General features: G+C 38.9%; 2 protein-coding genes across 2 annotated transcripts; one reads left to right on the forward strand and one right to left on the reverse strand.

Moving 5' to 3' along the window:
* Nucleotides 1-5,612: 5,612 nt before the first annotated feature.
* On the forward strand, nt 5,613-15,959 carry stmn4 (stathmin-like 4). Its single transcript, XM_032585496.1, has 6 exons — nt 5,613-5,749; nt 11,039-11,104; nt 11,301-11,396; nt 11,551-11,756; nt 13,160-13,351; nt 14,695-15,959. The coding sequence occupies exons 2-6, from the start codon at nt 11,092-11,094 to the stop codon at nt 14,752-14,754; spliced, it is 567 nt and encodes a 188-aa protein (XP_032441387.1). The 5' UTR covers nt 5,613-5,749; nt 11,039-11,091; the 3' UTR covers nt 14,755-15,959.
* Nucleotides 15,960-23,435, reverse strand: il17a/f3 (interleukin 17a/f3). The gene is made up of 4 exons (XM_032585497.1): nt 23,286-23,435; nt 22,816-23,012; nt 20,645-20,788; nt 15,960-18,679 (listed from the first exon to the last, which is right to left on the reverse strand). Exons 1-4 carry the CDS (start codon nt 23,289-23,291, stop codon nt 18,553-18,555), a joined length of 474 nt encoding a protein of 157 aa, XP_032441388.1. The 5' UTR covers nt 23,292-23,435; the 3' UTR covers nt 15,960-18,552.

Below are 23,435 nucleotides of genomic sequence, written 5' to 3' on the forward strand. Positions count from 1 at the left end.
TCTTTATGTGACTGTAAAGGTTCGTGAAAACATTTTATTTTCCAAGCTGACACATGAAGAATATACGTTATAGTGGGGTATTAATGGAATGAAACTAATGCTCACAAAAAGGTTCTTTCACAGTCATTTTGTTTAGTAAACAACTGAAAAACATTGAATTGGTTCAAATAAGTGCGGATGGACCAACATCTGCGTTAAAGTGAGATTTAGATTTAACTGCTCAGTGAGTCAGGCTTCATTGAATATCTATTGGTTGAATCTTTTACCGTTATTTTTGATGCATATGTAGAGATTATTCGGATTCTGCATTTGCTTCGTTGTAAACTTCCTTGGAAAGCTGGAAAATAATGTTTAAATATTTTTAAAGCTATAATTTACATCCAACTCATTTTAATGAACAGGGTTCTCACGTAATTCATTGCATGTCCGTTTGTTTTATAGTTAATTCTGGTGATTATTGAGATAAAAGATGGATAATAAATCAGAACAACTAATGCGGGAACAACAACGGCCTTTACATAGCATTTAAGCTAACCGTTTTAAATCACTCAGTTTAATTCACTTATACAGAAATAGTTATAAAAGTGGATTTAGTCCAACTTTTGTTTGGTCAAAATTTATTTTGCAAGTATGAATAACAATCCCTCTGACAAAATGGCAGCAACATTAATACTTACGGGTCATCTATTCTCCTAAAGTATGTCTATTGATGGGGTAGCTTCCGTATTAGCTCCGTAATGTATCACCAGAAAGTTAAACATGGTCAAATTATAGAGGCCATGGATAAAAATGGCCAGCAGATGGCACCAACACAAGACTCCACAACAGTTCATTTGAAGCTGCCAAAGAGCAAAGAGTGTGTATTATCACGAGATGCTTCCACTGCTTCCTCTGCCTAAATCCTACATTTAGGATTGTGAAATAAAATGAATGCTTAGGATGTTCTTAAAGAGTCGAGTTTCTCTATAAGTAAGTGTAAACACAACATGTCATCCAAACATATTTGGCTAATAATTGTAATCCAATATAATCCATTTTTAATTCAATCGATGCTTTTAATCTTTGAGTGACTCGCTTCAAAGGCTGAATCATTCGTCCATCAATTACAATCTGTGGCTGCGCATTAAAAACATCTTCATGTCTTATTGATTCCTTCCTGACACAATGAGATGATACTTCCGGGGGGGGGGGGGGGGGGGGGGGGGCGTGATCCGCATCGTGTGAAAAAAAAAATAAAAAAAATAAAAAGTTAAAACCCTCGAATGCGACGGAACCAAATGTGAAAAAGTTCCGACGACACGAACAGGTTTCGGCTCCGTCTTTGCAGATGGAACATTTCTCTGGATTAACATTCAGTTCTTTCTCACGGTAACTGTCTACTCTCTGTTGCTATGGTTACAGGAAGTTGAGAACGGCCTCTCTCTCTCTCTCTCTCTGTTTTTTGTTTTTTTCTTTTTCCACAAGTAGAAGATGCCAAAAAATGATAACTAGATTGAATTTAGGTCAAGACAACCCCGCGGGGTGCTGAGTGCACTGTGACACTTAATCATCAGTATTAATTCTAATTAGTGGTAAAAAAAAAAAAAAAAAAAAACTATAGTTGCTTACGTTTCATCATTTTCAAGTCCTCCAACAATCACTCTGTAAATGTGTGTGTGTGTGTGTGTGTGTGTGTGTGCGTGTGTGTGCGTGGGTGGGGGTGTGTGTGTGTGTGTGTGTGTGTGTTATCTCTCCTCGTGACGTCAGCCTCTGACTGTTTCGATTCAATTGGAGTAAAAAGCTTGTCAGCTTCAATCCCATCACCGCGGGGCGATTTACCGCTAATCTGATTGCTCCGCATCGGACACCTTGGTGAGCGCGCGCGCGCGCGCGTCCCCCCAGCTCCCCCCCTCCCCCTCCCGTTCATCCACTCACATGTTCACGCAACTCCACTCAGCAGCAGAGTGGGTAAAAGGCAGAAGTTGGGAGAAGCTGGTGATCTCATCCAGAGACGCGGGCGAAGATGATGTCAGATTTTACATCGGCGCTCGCGTGCTGCTGCTGCTGCTTTAATTGTTTATGATTTGAAGGGCCACGCGAGATGAGAGAGGGCGTGGGCAGATGTAGGCCTGCAGGTTGGGAGCCATAACTCCAACAGAGCTCAGGATGTTGATGCTTCTGCACTTTTAATATCGTGTTGTTGAACTTGAGTGTCAGTGACTTGTAGCAGACCCGGTCTGAGTTCCAAGATTTTCTCATTTTCTTTCAAATGACTTTAAAAAAAATTTTTAAACTGATTATAAGGTACATTTTTGATAGATATGGAACAAAACAATGTATAGTTATTCAATTTGAACAGATTTTAACTCACAAACTAGTCCTCAGACAGCAGACACAAAACTAAACTGAGTAAATAACATTTACACAAAGTAGAAATAAGACAACAAATGAATAATGCCTTTTTCATATAACACTATGACGTTAATATATTATCCACAAATATCTATAGAAAAAAAATTGTAGTAGAGAGACCATAGGCGTGGTATTATGTATTTTCCAGCCACCTACGGCATTTTTATATAGCGTAATCACTGTTACCTTCAGTTATAAAAATGCTGTATGTGCCAAATATGACTTAAAAAAAATCTGACTTTGTAATTCAATGCCTTTAAATTGGGCCTCTGTCTCTTTAAGAAGCTACTGCTCTTTCTGAAAGTCTGCCTTCAGGACGTCATCTCATCATGGCTCCTCCATTAAGCCTTTAACAACGTTTTTACCAGCGTTGCACTGAGAAGTATCTCCTATAATGAGCTCAGCAGATGCACAGTTCTGCTAGGTGTGGTCTAATTGCTGCTGGCTAGTCTGAAGGAGCAGAGTGTGTGAGTAGTGGGGAGGGCAGGCAGAAGCTCCGATGTCAGGAAACTGCAGCTCCGGGGAGAAGCTTCATCCTCGAGGACGGAGCAATGTCCGCCCAGACGTTTTGCACAGCTGAATGGTTGCCATGGAGATTAAAGGATTTCTCAAACATGCATCAAAGAATCAAGGCAACACTACAGGTATGATTTTGATGAGGGAATAACATTATGGCACGATGTGAAGCTCAAAAAAGTCAATTTTATGTAATACCGCCCCTTTAAGAAAAACTTTACAAAATCTATTTTCAGAACCTTGGACAGTAAATATGATCTTTTCTTATTTTGATAGGTCTCCGGACAACTAATGATGAAAATGAGAGCATTATTTGTTAGAAACTGGCAGTTCTGGGAAACTCCAAACATGGCGGAGGATGGGTTCAGTCAAATCTCACAGCGCAAAACTTTAGATATAGAACAGAAGACTTACTTCCAGGAATTAGCCAAAGAGGAACAAAACCAAAACCTGTGGATGAACGCAGCAGGTGCACTTCACCTGTTAGATGTCGGGTCCACATTTGAGCAAACACATGAGATTTTCTCCTTTTAACAGGGATATTATATATATATTTTTATATATTCCTTATCTTAACATGTGTTCTGCCACATTTATTTTCTTTATAATACCCTTTTGTTGCCCTTTCTACTTTGTTCTGTCCTCCACCACTCCCTCAGATCTTCCCTCCTTCCCTCTCTCTCTCTCCGTCCAGTGATCTCATTTCCAGGATGTGTGCAATGTTTAGAGTCACACGTGCGTTTCCCGTCAGAGGGAGGCGGTGGGGAGCAGGGCAGGCGGCTGCGACGGAACCCACCCCGATGCCACCTCGTGCTCATTCCCGTGTCGTGTCGCCGGCCGGCGGACGGCGTGGTGACATCATGTGGGCTGTGTGAGCTGAATGCGGGATCAGAGAGCAGCTAGCGCACAGAGGCTAACGGTCTTCAACTGGGATCGGCTTCAGTTGCTCTCCTAAAGGCTGTGATGTCTTAAGTCAAGTTTGGATGGCAAAAAAGAAAGTATTTGGTTACATATATCAAATGAAAAGGCATCTAACTTTTAGTTTCTCACTGTTGTTTTAGGTCAGTTAGAATTATTTTCTGTTTGCTAGATGGGTCAAAGGTTAGAATACCCACAACTTGTCCTTCAGACTGAGATCAGGAGGCAAAACCTTAACTTTGTTGTTCTTAAGCCACTTTGTAACCACTTTGGCAGGATGTTTAGGGTTAATGTCCGTTTAGACCAATCTGTGCCCACGGTTTAACTTCTTGACCGATGTCTTTAGATGCTTCTAGAGATGCAAATCTTTAAACGTCCAGCAATTTGATTCCGATTCTTAGGGTCACGATTCGACTCAGAAACAACGTGGACCTGACAGAGACAGGTGTGTCTTTCCAAATCAGGTCCAATAAGCTGGGCTTCTGTTTTTAATAAATTTGCAGTCAAAAACGTTTTTTGGGGGCGTGCCGTGGTGGCATAGCGGTTAGCGCGACCCATATTTGGAGGCCTTGAGTCCTCGACGCGGCCGTCGCGGGTTCGACTCCCGGACCCGACGACATTTGCCGCATGTCTTCCCCCCTCTCCTTCCCCGTTTCCTGTCAGCCTACTGTGATATAAGGGACACTAGAACCCACAAAAGACCCCCTGGAGGGGTAAAAAAAAAAAATAACGTTTTTTGACCACATTTCCATAAATGGAGTATTTGTGTGTAGGATTTTAGAGAAAGAGATTAAGTGATTATATGGAAAAAAAAGAGTAAGGGAAAAGCTGGGAAGTTGAATTCAGCTTCATACAGAAAAAGTAAATCCTGTTAGACAAAAAAAAAACAAAAAAACACTTCAGAGTGGAGTCTCGAGGTTTTACAGTAAACATTCAGCCACAGCCACAATGGAAAAGCCTGCTGAAATGGTCCAGTTAAAGTTCAGGACTAAATATAATTAGGAATCAGTGGAGAGACTCGCACAAAGACTGTCATGAATCTAGGATCTGACCAACGATCCTATCAAACAGGAACAGTGAAATATTTCAATCTTTAAACATGTAAAGCAGGCGGACATGCGGGTTGCAGGGAAAGGAGAATTTACAAATGTTTACTACTGGAGGCTGAAAATAAATGCATGCCACACTTTTCAGAAATGCAAGTATTTTTTTTTTTTAAAAGCTTTGTTCAAACTATGAGTTTAAATAAAAATTGGGATGTTGGGGAAAATTGAAGATTGTGTCTCAGTTTGTTGTGAAAGTCAGTGCCTGGCTGTAATTAAACAATATTTTAAAGCAGCCATGTGTATTTTTAGATAGTTTTTGTTGTTGTTTTTACACGTATAGTTTAATTTGTTCCAGGATGTAAAATTCTGTCTCATCCATTCCCAAAAGATTTCCGTTTCTTCCTTTTACTTACCATCTGCACCTAAATAATTTATACCCTCCCATGCCTCCAAGCCCAGTCTCCTGCTGAGACACACGCGCACCCCCACACACCGCTCCTTACCGATTTCCCACACTACCTCCCTACCTCCCTTCTGCTCAGTCCACACACACACACACGCACTCACCCCCACCCCCTCACACACACACACACACCCTCCTGCACCATGCAATAAAACACCCGCCCTGCGGTACGACACAAAGAGCCGACGACCCTCCCTCCACCGGCTTCCTGCGCCCTCCCATTGGCCGACAGGCCTGGATGCTGGCAGCGCAGCCGACCAATGAAGCGTCTCCGAGGTGATGTCATTTAGGCAGCGTTGATGCTGTTGCTGATGCTGTTGCCCGGCGCCTGCATCCAACAGACCCAGACCTGGGGGGGTAACCACAGTCGTCCATCCACCTCCAGCAGCAAGAGACCGCAGCCACAGGAAGGGGGGTAAGTCTGCACATTTGCACACACCTGGGGTCAGTCTGGGGTTCTGATAGGGAAGCTGGATAGTTTGACCGAGAGTCCGCATCTTTGAGAGTGGAGAGGCGTAAAGAGGTGATGGAGGGGGGGAAACGGATTCATCATGCGATGGGAGTAGGGAAGGTAAGAAACCTTTGTCATTTATTATTGATCTGTAAAAACGCAGCTTGTCCTTCCAGAGAGGGGGAAGGGAGAGGGGAGCTGAAAGGCTGGAAAAGACTGTCAAAAGTTCAGGATTTTTCCCCTACTTTATTCCCCCGTTGAAATTCTTTACGAGAATCCTCATGCATCTAAAATGCACTTATGGAAGCAAAAGAGTACCAAAAATCAGTTTGCTAACCTACGTTTAATTTTATGAAGATGCATCATATTTGGATGTAGTTGAGATGTTCGATATTTATTTTATTTTTCTGCCATTTTTAACCTTTCCATACACGAGTCAAAAAAAGAAAAAAACACACAATGGTGAAAGAAAAATAAAAAATAAAAACAAGACAAGACAAAACGGAAAGTACGGAAATCGATAAATTCTTAAATTCTTTTCAATGGCAAGAACACAAGGTATAGACCAAAAAAAGGTGTAGAGAGAAGCACAAGCCAGTTATTCCATCACTTTGTTAAAATATATTTTTTTAAAAACAGCCGATGATTTTCTGCTTATTTCTCTAAAACATATCTTCAAAGAATTCCAGAAAAGTCTGTAGATAAACAGGCAAAAGAAAATATAATCGAACCTCGTTGGATTCATTTAGCAAGTGATTTTTATACAATTTCTTCTACGTAAAGAGTGAAGAACACAGTTTGAACTCCTAGTGTTGTTGGGTTTAAAACACGTGGACACTTCTCAAGTTATAACAATGATGTTTAGTCCCCCAAAAAAAAGATTCTTCCTTGTTTGGAACAGAGTCCAGATTTGTCCTTACTGCAATCTAATAACTTGGATGTAAAAATAAAACAAATGGGAAAGAAAAGTTGACGTTTTTTGAAGATGTAGGTTCAGGATTCAGGGGTGTGGCGTTGTCTTATAAGAAACTTTCCCTTTGCAGCTGTTTTATCCAGGTATGTTGGGTCAGGCATGGGATTTTAATCAGATTGTCTTATATTTTGCGCTAAAGATCATATTTTCACATTGGTAATAATAACAATATAGTACAAAGGGGAAACCCCGCCCATCTACAGCAGGCGTCTCCTCCATTGTTTTTAATAATTAATGAAATGTGACGTGTTGAACGTTAACTTGTCACATTTTGAGTTTAGTTTTTAATTTGTATGCATCTTTTAGCAGACATTTTCAGAGTGGATTCCTGCCTTCCTCCATTGTGTGCCTTTGAGAAGCTGCTCTCTTCCTCTGTGTGATGGGCGACACACAGAGCGCCTTGACTCCAGCAGGAAGCAGTGCATTGATCTGCAACCTGGGTGGTTTCACAGGATCAGATGCTGTTGTGTGTTCATTTTGTGTGTGTGCGTGCGTGTGTGTGTGCATTCCAACAGTGCAGCAAAGCTCCACGTTTACGGCCTGATTAGTATGGGTGTACAGGGCTGTCCTTGTGTGTGTGTCTGTCCCACTGGGAGCCATGACAGGCAGGTCGTGTAAGGGTGTGCCATGCAGCATGTTTGCTCTCCTTCTTGGTGGTCTTCCTACTACACATGTTCTCCTGCAAAGCCGTGTTTTAAGGTCAAGGCAATTTATCTCCCTTTGCTGAGATAGTAGACGCAGAGCAAGTTAGCTAGCCTAGCTAGTTAGCAGAGCTAACAGAGCGTAATGAAATGTGACGTGTTGAACTTTTACTTGTCACATTTGGAGGCCACATTTTGGTTTGGTAAGCTAGCTTACAAAGCTTTGTTAGCTTGTTAGCTTACAAAGCTAGCTTTGTGAGCTAACAGAGCTAGGCCTTTAAAGATAAAGCTAACTAAATTAAATAATATATTAGCTGCGTAATATAGCTAGCTCTGTTACTTGGGTAAGCTAACAGTCAAGCTAACTGAGAAGCTAGGAGGTTAGTTAAAACTGTTTCTGCTGTCAGAAACTGCTGCAGGATGACTGAAACTGCAAACCGGTTTCAGTCAGAATTGATGAAGATTTTCCACAATGTTGTGTTTTTGTCTCTCGAAGGCTGAGAAAAACTTATTTGGGGGTTTGACTACAACTGAACCCGACCCAACAAAACTGTCAGCAGCACCAACTTCTTTTTTAAATTGTTAATACCTGATGTGTGTTACGCATTCAGTGGTGGCTGTAGGTCTGCATAATAGCCCAATTTAGATTTTTATTTCAATTCACTTCAATTCAAATAAAATCAAATTGCCTGCAGCCTATGATCCCGAAAATAAATCATATCAAGACATTACATTCAACATTTTTTGTTCGAGTGAGGCCACTCCTCGTAATTTGAACCTTAGATGATCAAATGTGGTCAACACTCGTTAGAAAACTATGAAATAGCCCCTTAATTTACCACCATTCAAAAAAATCTTCATGAATGCTAACTTTAGCATCATTTTCGGCTAACGGTCAGCTAGCGAGCATATTCTCAGTGCTTACAAAGCCTCTGGCAGTATTCAGTCTTTCAGCCATTTCAGTCTGAATACTGAAATGGCTGCCAGATTATTGGTTTATAAGTTGTGGAGGCTCCTTGATTATTTTCACTTAAGATACTCCTACACCCACAAGCAGCAGAAACTATTAAGACTGTGGACATTTTTATTTTTACAACTGGTGCAATCGTCAAATGGGCTGAATTTTAAACTTTTTATTTTCAATGAGTCAATAAAAAAACAAGCTAATCGTGTTAAAAATAGCATGAAGCCTTAACTCGTAACTCTGCTAAAAACAATAATGGATAAGTGGCTTAAAACGGGATCACTCAAAAGAAAAACTGAAGATACCGGTAAAAAGAAAAAGAAGCCACGACTTGCGTGATCGGAGGAAGCCGAGTCTGAGTAAGGGCTGCTCACAACGATTCAATTCTTTTGAACGTCAATTTCAAGTTAGGTGGTCCGTGAGTATTTGTTAAATGGGTTAAGTTGGAGAAACACTGCTCTAACACTTTACCATGTGCTTCATTAAGCCCCATAAAATAACTAGCGCAACTCAACCACAGTATTGTCAGTGAAATGTGATTTACTGGAGCAAATAATTCTCCTAATTAAACCAACTTTAGTGGAACAGTTGGGTTTCTGGCAGGCTCTGCCTGTAGTGGGTGTTTGGTTAAAAAAAAGCCCATATCGGTTGATTAAATCAGTTGTTTTCTCTGTTGAGAGTCTAATTCTGCTGCATCACTCATGATAAAAAAAAGCTTGTACAGAAGTGATATTAGCTCTAAGAATTCAAGATAATTTCTTTATTGCATATTTACACGAGACAGAAGAAGCAGTCGGGACACAACTAGATTTTCCATTTTTATCAAGTAAGATTTTTAACTAACAATACTTTTCTTTTGCTGAAGTATTTGAAAAGAAGTGAGAGAAACAGGCTGAAAGAGACAGATTTATATTTTCTTTCAGACTGTACAACAGTGGACGGCACCATCTGACATTTCTAACGACAAAGTAATAGCAGGCGGTTATGAAATCTGATCCGGCAATTTGATTCTCTGCTGCCTCTTTGTCTTGCTACACACATTTCTGTCCTATTTATGAAAACTATGAAGAATTGCATAGAATTAAATTTTGCCTTCCCAGGGAAGTAATCATGCCACACTGCAGCTTCAAGGTACCTTTCAGGCAGATGGTAAAACAGTTTGTGGCACACTTTGTTATTTATCCCAACCTCTTACTTATTGCATCTTCAGATCTACAGCTTCATCTGCTGCTTGTCTCATGCCTGTGATTCATTGATTCAGAACACAGCAGGCTGGGGAGAGAACATGTCCTTCTAGCCCCTGGAAATATGTTTTACCTGCTGTTAGTTTAATAGGATGTTGGGACTTTACTGTGAAGCCTGATAAGCATGGAAAGTTCAATGCTGGATCAAGGGAAAGCAACAAACAAGCTATAAGAGAACACAATCCCATTGGCTAAAACAAGCACACTTTAACTTCTGAAATTTTCCTAATTACCAACCAATAAAAAACAGAATTCGTTGTAATGTTTACACTAAGACTGTTCAATGAAACCCTCTTGTATCAGCTTTCCAAGCAAATGTTGTAGCTTAGTTCAAAGTTCTTCTCATTGTTAAATGGGTTATGTGGTGCTCAGCCTGAAAAGGATTAGAAATGACTTTGTAACCTTTTCCAGACAGGTACATGTTAGAAGCTGTGTTTCCACTGATGATATGAAAATAAATTTGCTCAATGGAAACACGGCAATTTTGAAAAAAACACGTTTTTCGATAAAATGTTTGGTGTTAGAGGGAGGGCTTTTTTTATTAGCTGTCTTGAAATCGGTCTATTTTGTAAAATTGCAATGGAAACACTTTTATTCACATCACACAAGTCACATGATCAAACAAGATGTTACTACAGTCGCAAACTACAAAGAAGAAAACGACAGGAAGTAGTTGGAAGATGATGACGTGGTCATGTTTTTTAATGACTTATTGCGTGAACAAACTTGTTCACCTGTGATTTTCATTGCGTTTCTTAATGGAAAACACCGCAATTGTGAAATTGTTTATTTTTTTCAAAATTAGAGCAATATTGACAAAGTTTTGAGCACATTTGAAATGGAAAGACAGCTACAACCTTGTTTCTCATTAGATCTCGAATTTCTTAAGGCGGGGCATGATGATTGTAGACTACCACAAGCTGACAGAGAAATTCCACTTAAGTCATTTCATTATGTGATGCATACGGCAGTAATCCACATTAGGTGTGGCTAGAGAAATTGAAAGGTCTAATTGGTTGACATAGGTCGTCACCAACTTTAAGTTTCTGCCTCGTCTTTCCTAAGATACGTAGCTCTCCATTTGCAAGAAAAAAGTGCAAAGTTACAATCCAAGAATAGATGAATTGCCTAATCCGAACACAGGAAGCTAACCTGTCGGTGATCCTGGCCTCACTTCCTCTACCATTGAACATGTTTGCCTAATGCCTGCAGGTCAGTTTGGCAAGACTAAGATAAAGGGAAAGTATCTGACCGACAGAGACAAAACCTAAAGCTACATAACAGCACTAGGACAATGCGGCGCTTTAAAGGTTTTGCTCTGTAGGTTGTTTAATCCTGTCCTCCCTCGTTGCGTCTCAGATTCATTGCGTGACCTTTTGAGGTTGCCTCATTAAAGCCTCCCCGTGTCTCTGTGTCTGCATGTGTCCCCAGCAGAGTGAGACGGAGCTTTGGTTTCTCCAGAGAGTTACATCCGCAGTGACAAGATGACTCTGGCAGGTAAATGCAGTCGCAGCAGAAACTCATTTCACCTCACTGCTCCCTCACACGCTCGTCCTGCCTATCGGAGATACGCCGGTCAGCGGCAGTGACTAATCGCTGTCGCTGCAACGCAGGACCGCGTCATCACTTCTTTAAATGCTTGTACATGATCCAGTTTAAGTAAACCGGTCTTTGTGTGTATCTGTGTCCTCAGCCTATAAAGAGAAGGTCAAAGAGCTCCCCCTGGTGTCTCTGTTCTGCTCCTGCCTGAACCCACAGACTGCAGAGAACTCCCCTTACAAAGCAGAAGGTACAAACCATTTATTCTATGGTAATCTTAAAAAAGTATGCGCTGTAAATCTAGTAAAAATGTACTTCTTACTTAGCGCTACGATGATCATATCTTGTTAGAAGTGTCACTATTTGATTAATTATTCCAACACAATGTCATCAAACGGCAAAAGATGCGGTGGACCTGGGCTGGTGTGTCATGAAAGACGTGGAGGTGATCGAGCTGAACAAGCGGACATCGGGCCAGGCCTTTGAGGTCATCCTCAAGCCGCCGTCCTTTGATGGCCTGCCAGAACTCAACACCTCCATGCCGCAGCGCCGCGACCCCTCCCTGGAAGAAATTCAAAAGAAGCTGGAGGCTGCCGAAGAGAGACGAAAGGTGAGGGCCAGAAAGGAAATGGCGTCATGGCCGCCTCTAACCGATCTGGGCCAGCACTCCTTAGGGTTTGAGGTGTGGGCTATGACCAGTTCATGTCTAACCTGCAGGCAGCAGAGTGTAGTTTTCCACTTGGCTTTTTAAATCTTATGACTCATGTGGCCATAAGACTTAAAAAGGGGATAAAAAGAATTATAAATTGATAGTAAAAACCTATTAAATGGTAATGAAGTCTGTAATTCTCAACAACTGAAACTTGCCACTAGGCCTGCAACAACAACAAATTTTACTGGACAATATATAGTCCCATAAATTATTACGATAATGTTGTTTTGAAACAATATTCAAGTGAAATGGCATAATAATGCAAGATCGCTCTGTCAACGACTAATAAACTGTAATTTTGTAATGAACACTCCACAAGGGGATTGGAGGACATTTCAAATGTCCAAAATAAAACACACACAAAAAAGTACCCAGTAGAATAAATGCGTATAAATATAACTACCAGACAAGATTCAAATAATTTGACAAAAATGCAAGAAAGCTGATTCAGGAAAATTACCATCTGATTACCACCTTCCTATTAGTTAAACGTTTAAAGGGCCCATTCACGGTTTTTAAAGATACCAGACTCAAAATCTGAAATGGCTAGACAAGTAAAAAACAGAACTATGTTACTTTATATGAAACATAAATAGTATAAAATATTGTTTGAAATTTGTGACATATTCATTATTGTTTGGAAAATACAAAAAAAAATGATATTGCTTTTGTGGATTCAGATGAGTTTGGATCAAGACATACATGAAAATATTGGTTGGAGCTATTTTACACTGATGACAGACTCCTTACAATGCAGTTAGTGACAACTTATTTTTGCAATCTCTTCTTGCCTCATGAGCCAGTTAAGTCATAATACCCTCTAATGCATACTGCACATTATCTGTTTTGCGGTACTCATTTGTTTTTAGAGACAGCTAACTACAATGGTTTTTGAGGTAACCAACTATCATCTCATTTGTGATTAACCATCTAATGCAAAATTGATTGCGATTTAAAGGTCTGCTGCAATGTTTTGACAGAAGTTGGTCTAAGATGGCCAAAGTCTAATTTTGTTTTGGCCAAGATCTGATTTCAACAGAATTCCACTTCAACAACCTGAACTATCCCTTCAACCACAGTTATTTGTTGCTGCGCAAGAGCAAAAGAACAGGAAGCAGAAAGTAGAGGGAAACCTTGGATGGGGGGAAAAGAAAGAGGGACATAGAAGTACAAAGACAACCATCCAATGAAACAAACACCAAGGAAGAGACATTTTTGTCCATCGACAGAATGATTCGGTTTGTAGAAGCAACAAACAAGTATAATGGGAAGTTACTGTGAAGTCCTCTGTCTCCCTCTAGTGCCAGGAAGCTGAGCTACTGAAGCACTTGGCAGAGAAGAGGGAACACGAGCGTGAGGTGATCCAGAAGGCCTTCGAGGAGAACAACAACTTCATCAAGAACGCCAAGGAGAAGCTGGAGCAGAAGATGGAGGCCAACAAGGAAAACAGGGAGGCCCTGTTGGCGGCCATGCTTGAGAGGCTGCAGGAGAAGGTAGGACCCAGCAGGCCGCGGTCTGACCAAATGTACGTATGTACTTCCAAGCAGAGACGAATCCCTAAATGGAAATCTGTATTTCATTTCTGTCTACATTTTTTCCCCATGAAACAAATAATCAAATCCGAAGAAATGTGAAGCGTTCTTGATCAAAACAAGAGGGAAACGAGATCACAGCAGGGTCTGATGTTTTTCCACCAAGAGTTTTGAATGGAAAGCCTGCAGCCTGTTGTGGAATTCTACACGCTCTTTCAAGCTTCATCCAGTCATTTGGCTTCACACATTTTCTGCTCATTTTTCTAATGCGGTTGATGCGCTGACTAATCTGAGTTTCCGTTGAAAAAACTGTTCAATATTTGCCAAATTCATGTTGCTCTGCAGCACAAGGTTCAAATTGACTTTAGTTTTGCCTGAACACTAATTCTGAAAGGAGCTTTTCTTAAAAAAAAAAAAAATTGTCTATCTTCTGGATTTAATTCTGGACTTCCAGTGTATCACACGGCAAATGTTTGACTTTAAAAAAACTTTTCTCACTCTTTCAGTCTGCTTTCTAAATTACACATATATTTATCTGAAAAAGATGAACATTAAGGAAATGCCAAAGTTTACGTCAATAACTGCTTTACCACTTGTTAATCAAGACAAACCTCTCAACACCCACAGGCATGTGGTTTATTCAGAGCAGTGGGAAAGTATTGAGTTGCCCTAAATGACTAAGCCGTGATCATAGATCAACGCTGTCACTCAAAATCTGAACTTTTCCATTTTTATATCTTTAGCCATGTGGCGTCTGACAAGCAGCATTTAAAATGAATAATACCTCCTACACTGCATTTAAACATAATCATGTTTAATTTTAAATGCAGTTACTGTGTGCTGTTCAGTGATACAAATCACTTTTTTTATGGGACTGCTGCCCTGAAGAAGCGTATTATAAATGGGTAAGAGTAGAATTTGTGTTTGTGGGACTTTGATTTTTCTGTGTGCTGTTTTAGATTTGAGAGGGGTAGAATACTATTGCAAGACACACTGAACCAGAAATTAATGTTGATTATGTCTTAAAATGTAAATACAACCCTAGAGCAGACTTGCCTTTACTTTAAAAAATTATTCAGAGGCTTGGATCTATAATCATCAATGTTGGATGAGGGGAAATAAATAGTGTAGTTTTTTTTCTTTGTGTTCCTCAGGTGAATTTAATGCCCATATCTATCCTCACAACTGTTACCGTTGAAGGAAGCTGTGCTCCCACTCTGGTCCAAGTCATTACCGCAAATGATTTCATGAATGGTAATGACTTGTGTGTTTTCCCTCATTCGGTGTCTGTCTTTGTCCGACAGGATAAGCACGCAGAGGAAGTCAGGAAGAACAAGGAGATGAAGGAGGAGGCGTGCCGATAGATTTGACCGAGTCGAGAAGAGAGACACAAAAGGGAAAAAAAGCAGCGCAAAAAAAAGAAAAAGAAGAGAAATAAAGGACTTAACAGTGACTTGAATGAGCTTTTAAGAAAGGCTTTTAAATTTGATGTGTGTTTTAAGACTTCTTATGCTGTACAAAGTTTAGCCAATGCTTGATGTAGATTTCTCTCGTTCTTTCTCTAAGGGAAACTGGATGGGGGTAGGCTGGGTGGGTGGGTAGGTGACGACATTAACACCGACAAGTGTTCAACAGCTATGATTTCTTCTTTGTTGCAGAATGAAGCAAAATCTATTTGCAGCTTTTTCTTCTTCTTCGTAGTTTCTGTCAGAAAGGAGAAAATTAAACTCTCCTGAGTTTATTTTCTCTCGTTACTGTATGTTGGTTTTGCAGCAACACAGACAGAAAGATGAATTCTCTCCAATGAGACTGCAACTCGGAGCTGTAATTTGAATTGTTAGCTCTGTAAACATGAGGAGTGCATTGACATTCTACGAACTGGCCTTGAAAAAACAAAACAAAACAAAAGAAATCCCTGGAGCTTTGTTCCAACACAACAAATGGAAATCCAAAAGCTGTTCATGGTTAAGACTCACCAAAAAAGTATGAAATTTTTTTTTTCTCTTCCAGTGTTGTTTGTGAAATAGGGCGTGAAAAAAAAGCTTAAGAAGTAAAGGGTTCATCTGCCATTACCAGGCTCTGTGAAACGTTTGTGTAGTGTAGTATTACATTCATTGAAGTCTCTTCGACTTACAGCACTGATTGCACTCTTTTTTTCATTAAGCACAACTCAAAAGCACACATATATAACAGAGTTCTCATATACAGTGAAGCTAAAAAGACAAAGGAAAATGCAAAGCAGTGATTAACCTCAGTTCACAATTTGTTACGATTCCACGGGTTAAATGTCGAAGTCTGTCTGCTCGGCGAGTGTCTCTGTGCTCTGATTGTTTCTTTTTCATGTTGAAGATGAATTGAACCCGTAATAGAATATGCAGGAGAATGAAATGTGCCCGAACAAGCCAGGCTTTATCCTGGCTTGACTTAAAACGTCTAAATGTTTGTACTGTAACTGGGGAGGAAACGGGATGGATTTTTGAACTTGCTGTAACCGTGTGTTGATGTGTATCTGGAAGAAGGGTCTGATTGTTTTCATTTGGCATGATTAGTAAAGAAAAGCTTACATGAATTCATAGCTTGGTCTCTTTATTTTCTGGATGATTAGCTCTAATCTATCAGAACTGAAGTCCAAAATATAATTTTTCATGGATTATTTCAAGAAACATGAACATCAAACCTGAGGAGAATTTACAATCCGTCATCAATCTGTGGATTTCCTTAAATTAAGTATATGGGGCGAAATTGTCCTTTCACACAGGCAACAATTTTCAGCAAGGATTAAAATGTACCAGTACTGCGGTTTAAACATCAGATATAACTGCAAAGACATAACAAATATGAATCTCTGTTGATGAAACAAAATAAAATTATAACAAACAGAATAAAAAATACACCAAAATAAACATTCATAAAATAACCATATTTATACTACAATTTGGCTGAAGAGCACAAAGTCATACCATCCCAACAAAGTACAATACAGAACATACAGCAATAAAAACATATTCCTATGATTTGGCATAAGGAAAAAGGTAACCACTTGCTTTATTTTTTTTATTGGTCGTTTATTGCGCGCTATCAGGGAACATAAAATGTATTATTTTATATGTATGCTTTGCAGTGAGTTTGTGACACACTGTACTCTAAACATCAAATATTGCCATAATATCATAGTGGCTATAAAATCTGGCTTTGGCTGTAGAAAATTAGTCAAGTTCTGTACAAGCTGATTTGTAGGGTGTTAACCAAAGGTTATCAACTAAACAAAAAAAAAGACCAAAAAAAATCTTCCTTAAAAAAGTTGTATCATGTTCCACAATATTCCACATTCACAACAACTGGGCTTGGGAAATGTGAACTTGAAAACATGTAAACATATCCAGTCAGAGAAAAATAAAGTAATAAAAGAAACAAAAGGCGATAAAATGTAGAATCTTCAAAAAGCAGATCTTTTTCAGTGCAACCACGTTTGTTGTGAGGAGGACATCTATGTCTACTATCAATTCCAAACCTGATATATGAAACTTCTTCATAAAACCCTACATGAACAGATTTAAATAATCACTTAAAACTCATTTTGTTTACAATTTGCTTCTCAATGATGTACAAAGATGCATGGCTGTAAAAGTATAGCAATCTGGCATTTCCCTTCTACAGATCTAATACTGTGGAACACATAATTAATCTCCTGCAAAGCAAAGCTGCTAAAGATTTTTTCGACATATTGGAAACTTGCGGCACGAGCATCACATACGTCAGACACTGTATTGTGATATTTGGCAGTACAAAGGAGTTTACACATTGTATTGATGTTATTCTCAAGTCATTAAAAATTGACCTAATCTCTTGCAAAACTGTGCAGAGGCTTTATCTGCACTAAAGAAGATTCCCTCACATCAGCATGCCAAATGTTTTAACTGGCTCCAACAGCAGGGAGCTGTTATTAGGTTATTAGCTAAAATAATTCAGCTAATAATAGTTTTGACCATGTGGGGGCACTCAGACTGTGCATAGAAATGTTAAATTCAGATTAGGTGTTTGTTAAAAATTGAAAAGGACAAAAAAAAAACTATTGACAGTAATCTCATGGCAAAAGAAACAGTGTATCTGCCTTGACAGAGTAGTACCCTGTAAATTTTAAACCCTTTGTTCCAATGAAAACAGGAGAGCATCATAAGTGGCACAGATGGGAAAGAACTTCTACAATTTTTGCTTCATTTCTTAATGTTGACAAAATTATAGATTAATCGACATACACAGCAGGATAAGCAACACAACGAAAGTAGCTAGCAGTTAGGTTTTAAAAACACATTTTTTTGGCTGCTTTTATACACCATAAATACTCTGGCAAATGTATTGAATAAAGGTGATTTGCTTAAAATACAATAAATAAATGAATCAGTTCTCTCAGCGGAAAGTGTTATGCAGTAAGGAGTACCTGACAAGATATTAAGGACACCAGTTATGTAGACAAGTAACAAGTCACAGTTATTAAAAGTACTTTCTACATCTATAGTCAACTATGCAGTTGACACGAGATTGTTTGATATTAAATCTTATATAAACTGACTTATAATTGGAAAAGTTAAAAATGAAAGAAAAAAATGACTTTTTGTTTTAGAGTTGCTAGGATCATCCCAGAAGAATGAAAATTAGCTTTTTGGAGAATTTTTTTGTTTTACTTTCTTTGAAGTCTTTGATTTACAGTCATTGACACTGCAATGTCTATAAATGATTTTACAAAGCCTTCAAAAGGTTCACTTAAAACCCAGGTAGTTTAAGGCAACATGTTCAACACACTGCTTCCCTGTGTGACATCATGGACATGTGTAAAGAAATCGATCAATACCTCTCAAAAAACAGCTGTGAAAATCCATCAGTCCGGTTCATCCTTCAGTACAATTTCTGTTCAAATAATTATATTTGTACATAAAGTGTGTGAATCCAAAAATAAAATCATGTTCTTGTGGCATTTAGCGAATAGAAAAAAATCTATGTAGTTCAAACTAACTATAAAATAGAAGAGTTTAGTCTAATTGACTAAATGGTCTTTTTTCTTGCAGCATATGAAAATATCTATTGTCAACTGTACAACTTTTAAAATGCATAGACATTGACATGAATGATATGTGTAACCAGAGCTTTTGTTGGATGTCTTGTTGTTACTCTTGTGGTATCACAGTGGGTCTCACACAGGTACAGCCAACTGTGATCTCCTCAGTCCCCAGCATGAAGATGTACTTATTCTGCTTCTTCCCTTTTTTGTTGTTCTTTCTTTTCTTTAGGGTTCTGTAGGGGGATATAAAACAATGCTGGTTAGTTTGATCATTCTGAACATGGGTCGAATGGTGGTGAGGGCCAGCGCTGTTCAAATCGGCAAGAAGGTCCCGGGTTCAAATCTCACCTCTTGGGTTCTGCTGAGGTGGAATTTGCATGCTCTCCCTCTGCATTTGGCTTCCTCTAGATCAGTGTTTCTCAAACTTTTTCAGGCAGTAGACCACTTAACCCATTTAACAAAAACTCATGCACCACCTAAGCTTAAATTGCCCCGCAATAACACATCTTAATACATACAACCTGAAATGAAAATATTAGTCTCTTAACTCACTTATTGCCGTTGATCCTAATGAGAATGGTAGCGCTGTTTTGCAAATGTGATTGGTCACGACAAAAAATAGAAGTCACATTTTAAAAAAATAAGTCTGTAGAATTTTTGAGTTATTTACAGATTCTGAAACTGTGGATTTTAAAATGTCCAATTATGTCAAACACGTGGAAATTAAAAAGAAAGTCTTATTGTGTGCATTAATAACATTTTAGAGTAATTTGTAATCATAATAAAAGACAAATAGAGTTCAGTTGTTTTGTCTCTGTATGGGTAGGAATACAAACATGTGTGTATGGATTTCCTCTTATTGTTGAATAAAGTCAGGCTGTTATATTTAAGGTTATGTAGTGTGTAAACAAAGTTTCAAGTGGGATCTCTGTTGAATGGCTTATAGAAGACTTTTTGACACATTCAGTCTGCCTCTACAACAAGTGGAAAATGGTGTTCCTGTAGTTCACAACTGTGAAAATTTTGGAAAAATTGTCCTGATAGTTCACTATTACCAGTATAAGTGTGTGTGTGTAGGTGTGTAGGTTTCTTTTCCACTCGCAAGTCGCACACTAACAGTTTTATGTCCCATTCAGTTCTACTCCAGCTTTTCCATTATATGCTGTGTTCCTCACTATTGTAGCATGCAGCAGCTGTGTTCAACTCCCTGCTGATGTTTGCAGCGACACTCAGCAATGGAGAACCTCAATGTTATGGTTCTTATGGACTCAAATAAACCCAGATATTTCATTTTGTCTTTTCATTGCTGGCTCAAGCATAATGATAAATTCTCAGGTCAGCTGATTATTTCCCTATACAGATACATATTTACATTCTGGCACTTTATTTTTTTAAATGTGCAACATTTTGGATTTCTGAATTTAGATAATGCAGTCAAAAGATGTAAACCAATAGCCACGCCTGAACTTTTTTCTTAATCCAAAGGAAATATAAATTCCCATCTCAAGCTAATATTATGTAGCTTCAATGTTTCACACTGCAGTTCTGTCAGAACGCTAACCACACCTTCACCGTTTCTCTCAAAAATATTTTGACTGAAATAGATCATATTTAAAAACCCCACCAACTTTGTTTCTGTAATGAGATTACCCATAATGCAGACTCTTTAATGCATTTTAGGCTCTTATCACGCAATGGGATTAAATAGGTCTGTTTCTCATCAAACTTTTACCCAATGGCAACAAAGCCAGCAAAAATGCAGCGGCTTCAAAGCTACTCTCAACACAAAGCCCAGTCTGGGATTATATGCATAAAAGCATTTCCCTGAGGTTTAGATGGATTTACACCCCTCAAAAAACTAATTCATATTCAAAGATATGCATACCAGTAGTAGTTTTGGTACCATTTTAACAGCATGTGTCCACTGTAAGGTAGCTAGGGTGCTACTTTAAAATCATAGCATCTGATGCTGTTAGCTTTTTTAAGTATTTCTTCTTCACAGATGATCTCTGCTGTTTTTCTTCCACCCTGCTTCAACTGGGAATGTGTTAAATAGTGTTATTCCTCTGAATTACATTCCTAACTTTCTGACATTGCTTTTTATGGCTGAACTGCACACAAACAGATCTGTGACCTATAAACGAAACTGGAGGCGAAAACAGCGAAATGAAGCTTCACTTCCCACATCAGAGGCTCACCTGTACAGAACCAGGACTTGATATTTGATGGGTTTGACCTGCAGAGTTGCATCCTCTCCTCTACCCTGGAGGTTCAGACAGCCAAATGTGCTGCAGTTGGCCTGCAAGATCTTCTGGGGTAAACGGGAGGAGTTGAAAGAATCTCTAGAGAGAGAAAGATTTTTTAAAAATCAATCAGTTCAAAGGAAAACATTTGATCTGTTCATCAGTTTTCCTGCAGGTAGCAAGTAGTCAGCAAAATGGCGACCAGAAAAGTTGGGAGAAAACACCAGAGTCATTTGTTTGTAAAACGATAATTGAATACATTTTTTTAAAAATTGTATCTTCTGTTAAATATTTATTACCTAATCAATGTCACAATAGAATGCTTTGGTTCCTTTTTAGGTGTAGGATTCAAAAGTATGAAGAGACTAAAACTACTACAATAACTAATAAAACTAAACTAAAGCTAAACAATATTTACGTAATAATAACTAATAAAAACTAGCAAATACACTCTTAAAACTAATCACAACTAAGTAAATTAGACAAACAGAAAGTCACAATGAAATAAAACTAAGCTATGATGAAAAACATAAAACTGTTATAACCCTGTAGAAGAGTCTCAAATATTCACAAATCTTAGCTATTTGCTATACTGTTGCCTGTAAGACACTACTGGGGATCCATTTGAAGTCCATTAAAACAGGAGACTAGAAAAACTAAATAGTTTGACAATGGAAAACAGTGTCTGTTTGGAAACTATCAAGGCAGCAGTGTTTTAAAGTGCACTTGGAGACTATGAAAAATGTCTGTTAAGCAGCTCATTGCTAACATCCCAAAAAAATAGCCCAAAATAATACCAGCAAAATAAGTGAATGTACACTTGCTTTGTACAAATATCATATAACTGTGGTATTGTTTTTAGTCAAGGTTATCCAATGGTTAGAATTTCATACCAACCAATGCTGGCCATTTTGCCGCTTCGCCATTTTGGCCACTTTGGTTTTTGTACCTGAATTATTTCAATTACGAAATGCTACAGTGTTCCACCGAAGAATCGTAACAGTCAAAAATCAGTTCGTACATGGCGAGAAGGACGATTCATAGATGTTTTGACAACTGACAGTTGAAAGTACATTTTTATCTTTTACTCATAGAATACGGTAAGGAAATGTGGTAAAACTGATGGATGTAGAATATCATGAAATTAAATGAGACTGTTTTCATTGACTATCCTCATAGTTGGTGAAAATACCAAATTCCAGCGCAATGCTTTAAATATATTAGTAAACATTGATGCTTATATACAAAAAAAAGGTAGAAAAAAGGGACAAGATGGCAAAGCATATGTAAAAAGTCTGGCAAAGAGGTGAATTTACCAGGAGCTTATGCCAATTTACGGCTAGTTGGGTATAAAAAAACAACTACTAAATAGTTTCTCCATATGACTCAGGGAGAACATTCCACAATATAAAAATCTGATTGAGAAACAAGCCAAGCAGCCTATTTAAATTCAGATGTGGCAAAACCACAAAGTTGTTTCTTTTCCCAATCCTTTTTTATGTATCAACAATGATTGTCGCATAAAGGGCAGGATTAAAATTCCTCTTGACTGTGGTTGGGGAGTCTTTTATGTTGTATAAAAAACCCAGAAAAGATCTAAAACACATTAAAAACACGTTCTTCTGTCACCACGCAGGAAGATGTTGAATGGCATCTAAAATTAAACCGTCATTTAGTAATTTTGGAGGTTTTGGTTCAACTCATTGCAACAACAAAAAAATAGCTCATACAAATGAGATTAAAATTAGTTCCAAACTTTTAAAGCTTCTTGAATTTCAGAAATAAAATGCTGACTTCTTGAAGAAAGAAATGACATCTAAAACTACTTAGAATCCTCTTTTTAAAAGGTATGACTATCAGCTCATATTTACACCCTTCTTCAACCTTCACAGTCTATAGCAAAATATAGCCATTGTCACTGGAAAAGAATTTGAGCCATGCAGTGGGTAGTCAGCCAGATGTGGACCGTCTTCTCAGCCAAAATGCATTCATGCTGGACTCAGCCCCAGGCGAACGGCACATCATTGGTTCCAGATTTCAGACGTTTTAACCCAAGACTGAAGGATAAAGCGCGTCAACACGGGGATCTGAAAAGCAACGCAGCGGCACGCGTGGGGTTTCCTCACATGTACGTCCACGGCGACAAAGACAAGTTGGCGATGTTCGATGCAGAGGTGTGGGAGAGGTAAGATTTCACAGAGGGATCCAGGGCCAGCTGCATCGTTTTGCTCCTCGGTCTGATCTGCTGCACCGAGATGATCCGTTTTTTGCTGGCGACGGGAATCACCGAGACAAAACCCAGCAGCAGAAAAGCTCTCGTCAGCTGAAGAAGTAAAACACGAGAAAGTCGGAATAAGGGCTTTTTCTAAGTGTTGCACATTAAAAACATCTGTACATCTTCCGGCTACTTTTAAACTCTGATCATGGTGATTTGAGTGGATTAAAAATGAACATTTAATGTAACAAATTGCTAAACCTGAGAAAACCACTGCTGCAGAATAATTATATTATGTCACATAACCCTTAAATTCACCCTGTGATAAAAATCTCCTGGTGATTGATGAGAGATGGAGATAAGTAAATTACTCTGACTCACCAGCATTATGACTGAGTCCTCTCAAACGTTTCAGCTTCAACTGTGGCGCTCCTGTGCTGTCCTGTGTTTGATCTCAGCCAGTGTTTTTATGCAGGCAGGCGGTGTTGGGGTGTGGGCTGCCAACTTGTGCGGCGAAGCGCATTTCCGCCA

This window comes from Xiphophorus hellerii, chromosome 15 (assembly GCF_003331165.1).
Source record: "Xiphophorus hellerii strain 12219 chromosome 15, Xiphophorus_hellerii-4.1, whole genome shotgun sequence".
Lineage (NCBI taxonomy): Eukaryota > Metazoa > Chordata > Actinopteri > Cyprinodontiformes > Poeciliidae > Xiphophorus > Xiphophorus hellerii.

What these genes read in the sequence shown, in the direction of transcription:
- stmn4 (XM_032585496.1), top strand. An exon ending in CTGCCGAAGAGAGACGAAAG is followed by an intron (nt 11,757 to 13,159) that starts GTGAGGGCCAGA and finishes GTCTCCCTCTAG; the next exon opens with TGCCAGGAAGCTGAGCTACT. An exon ending in TTGAGAGGCTGCAGGAGAAG is followed by an intron (nt 13,352 to 14,694) that starts GTAGGACCCAGC and finishes TTTGTCCGACAG; the next exon opens with GATAAGCACGCAGAGGAAGT.
- il17a/f3 (XM_032585497.1), bottom strand. An exon ending in TTGTCGCCGTGGACGTACAT is followed by an intron (nt 20,789 to 22,815) that starts GTGAGGAAACCC and finishes TTCTCTCTCTAG; the next exon opens with AGATTCTTTCAACTCCTCCC. An exon ending in CAAGTCCTGGTTCTGTACAG is followed by an intron (nt 18,680 to 20,644) that starts GTGAGCCTCTGA and finishes ATCCCCCTACAG; the next exon opens with AACCCTAAAGAAAAGAAAGA.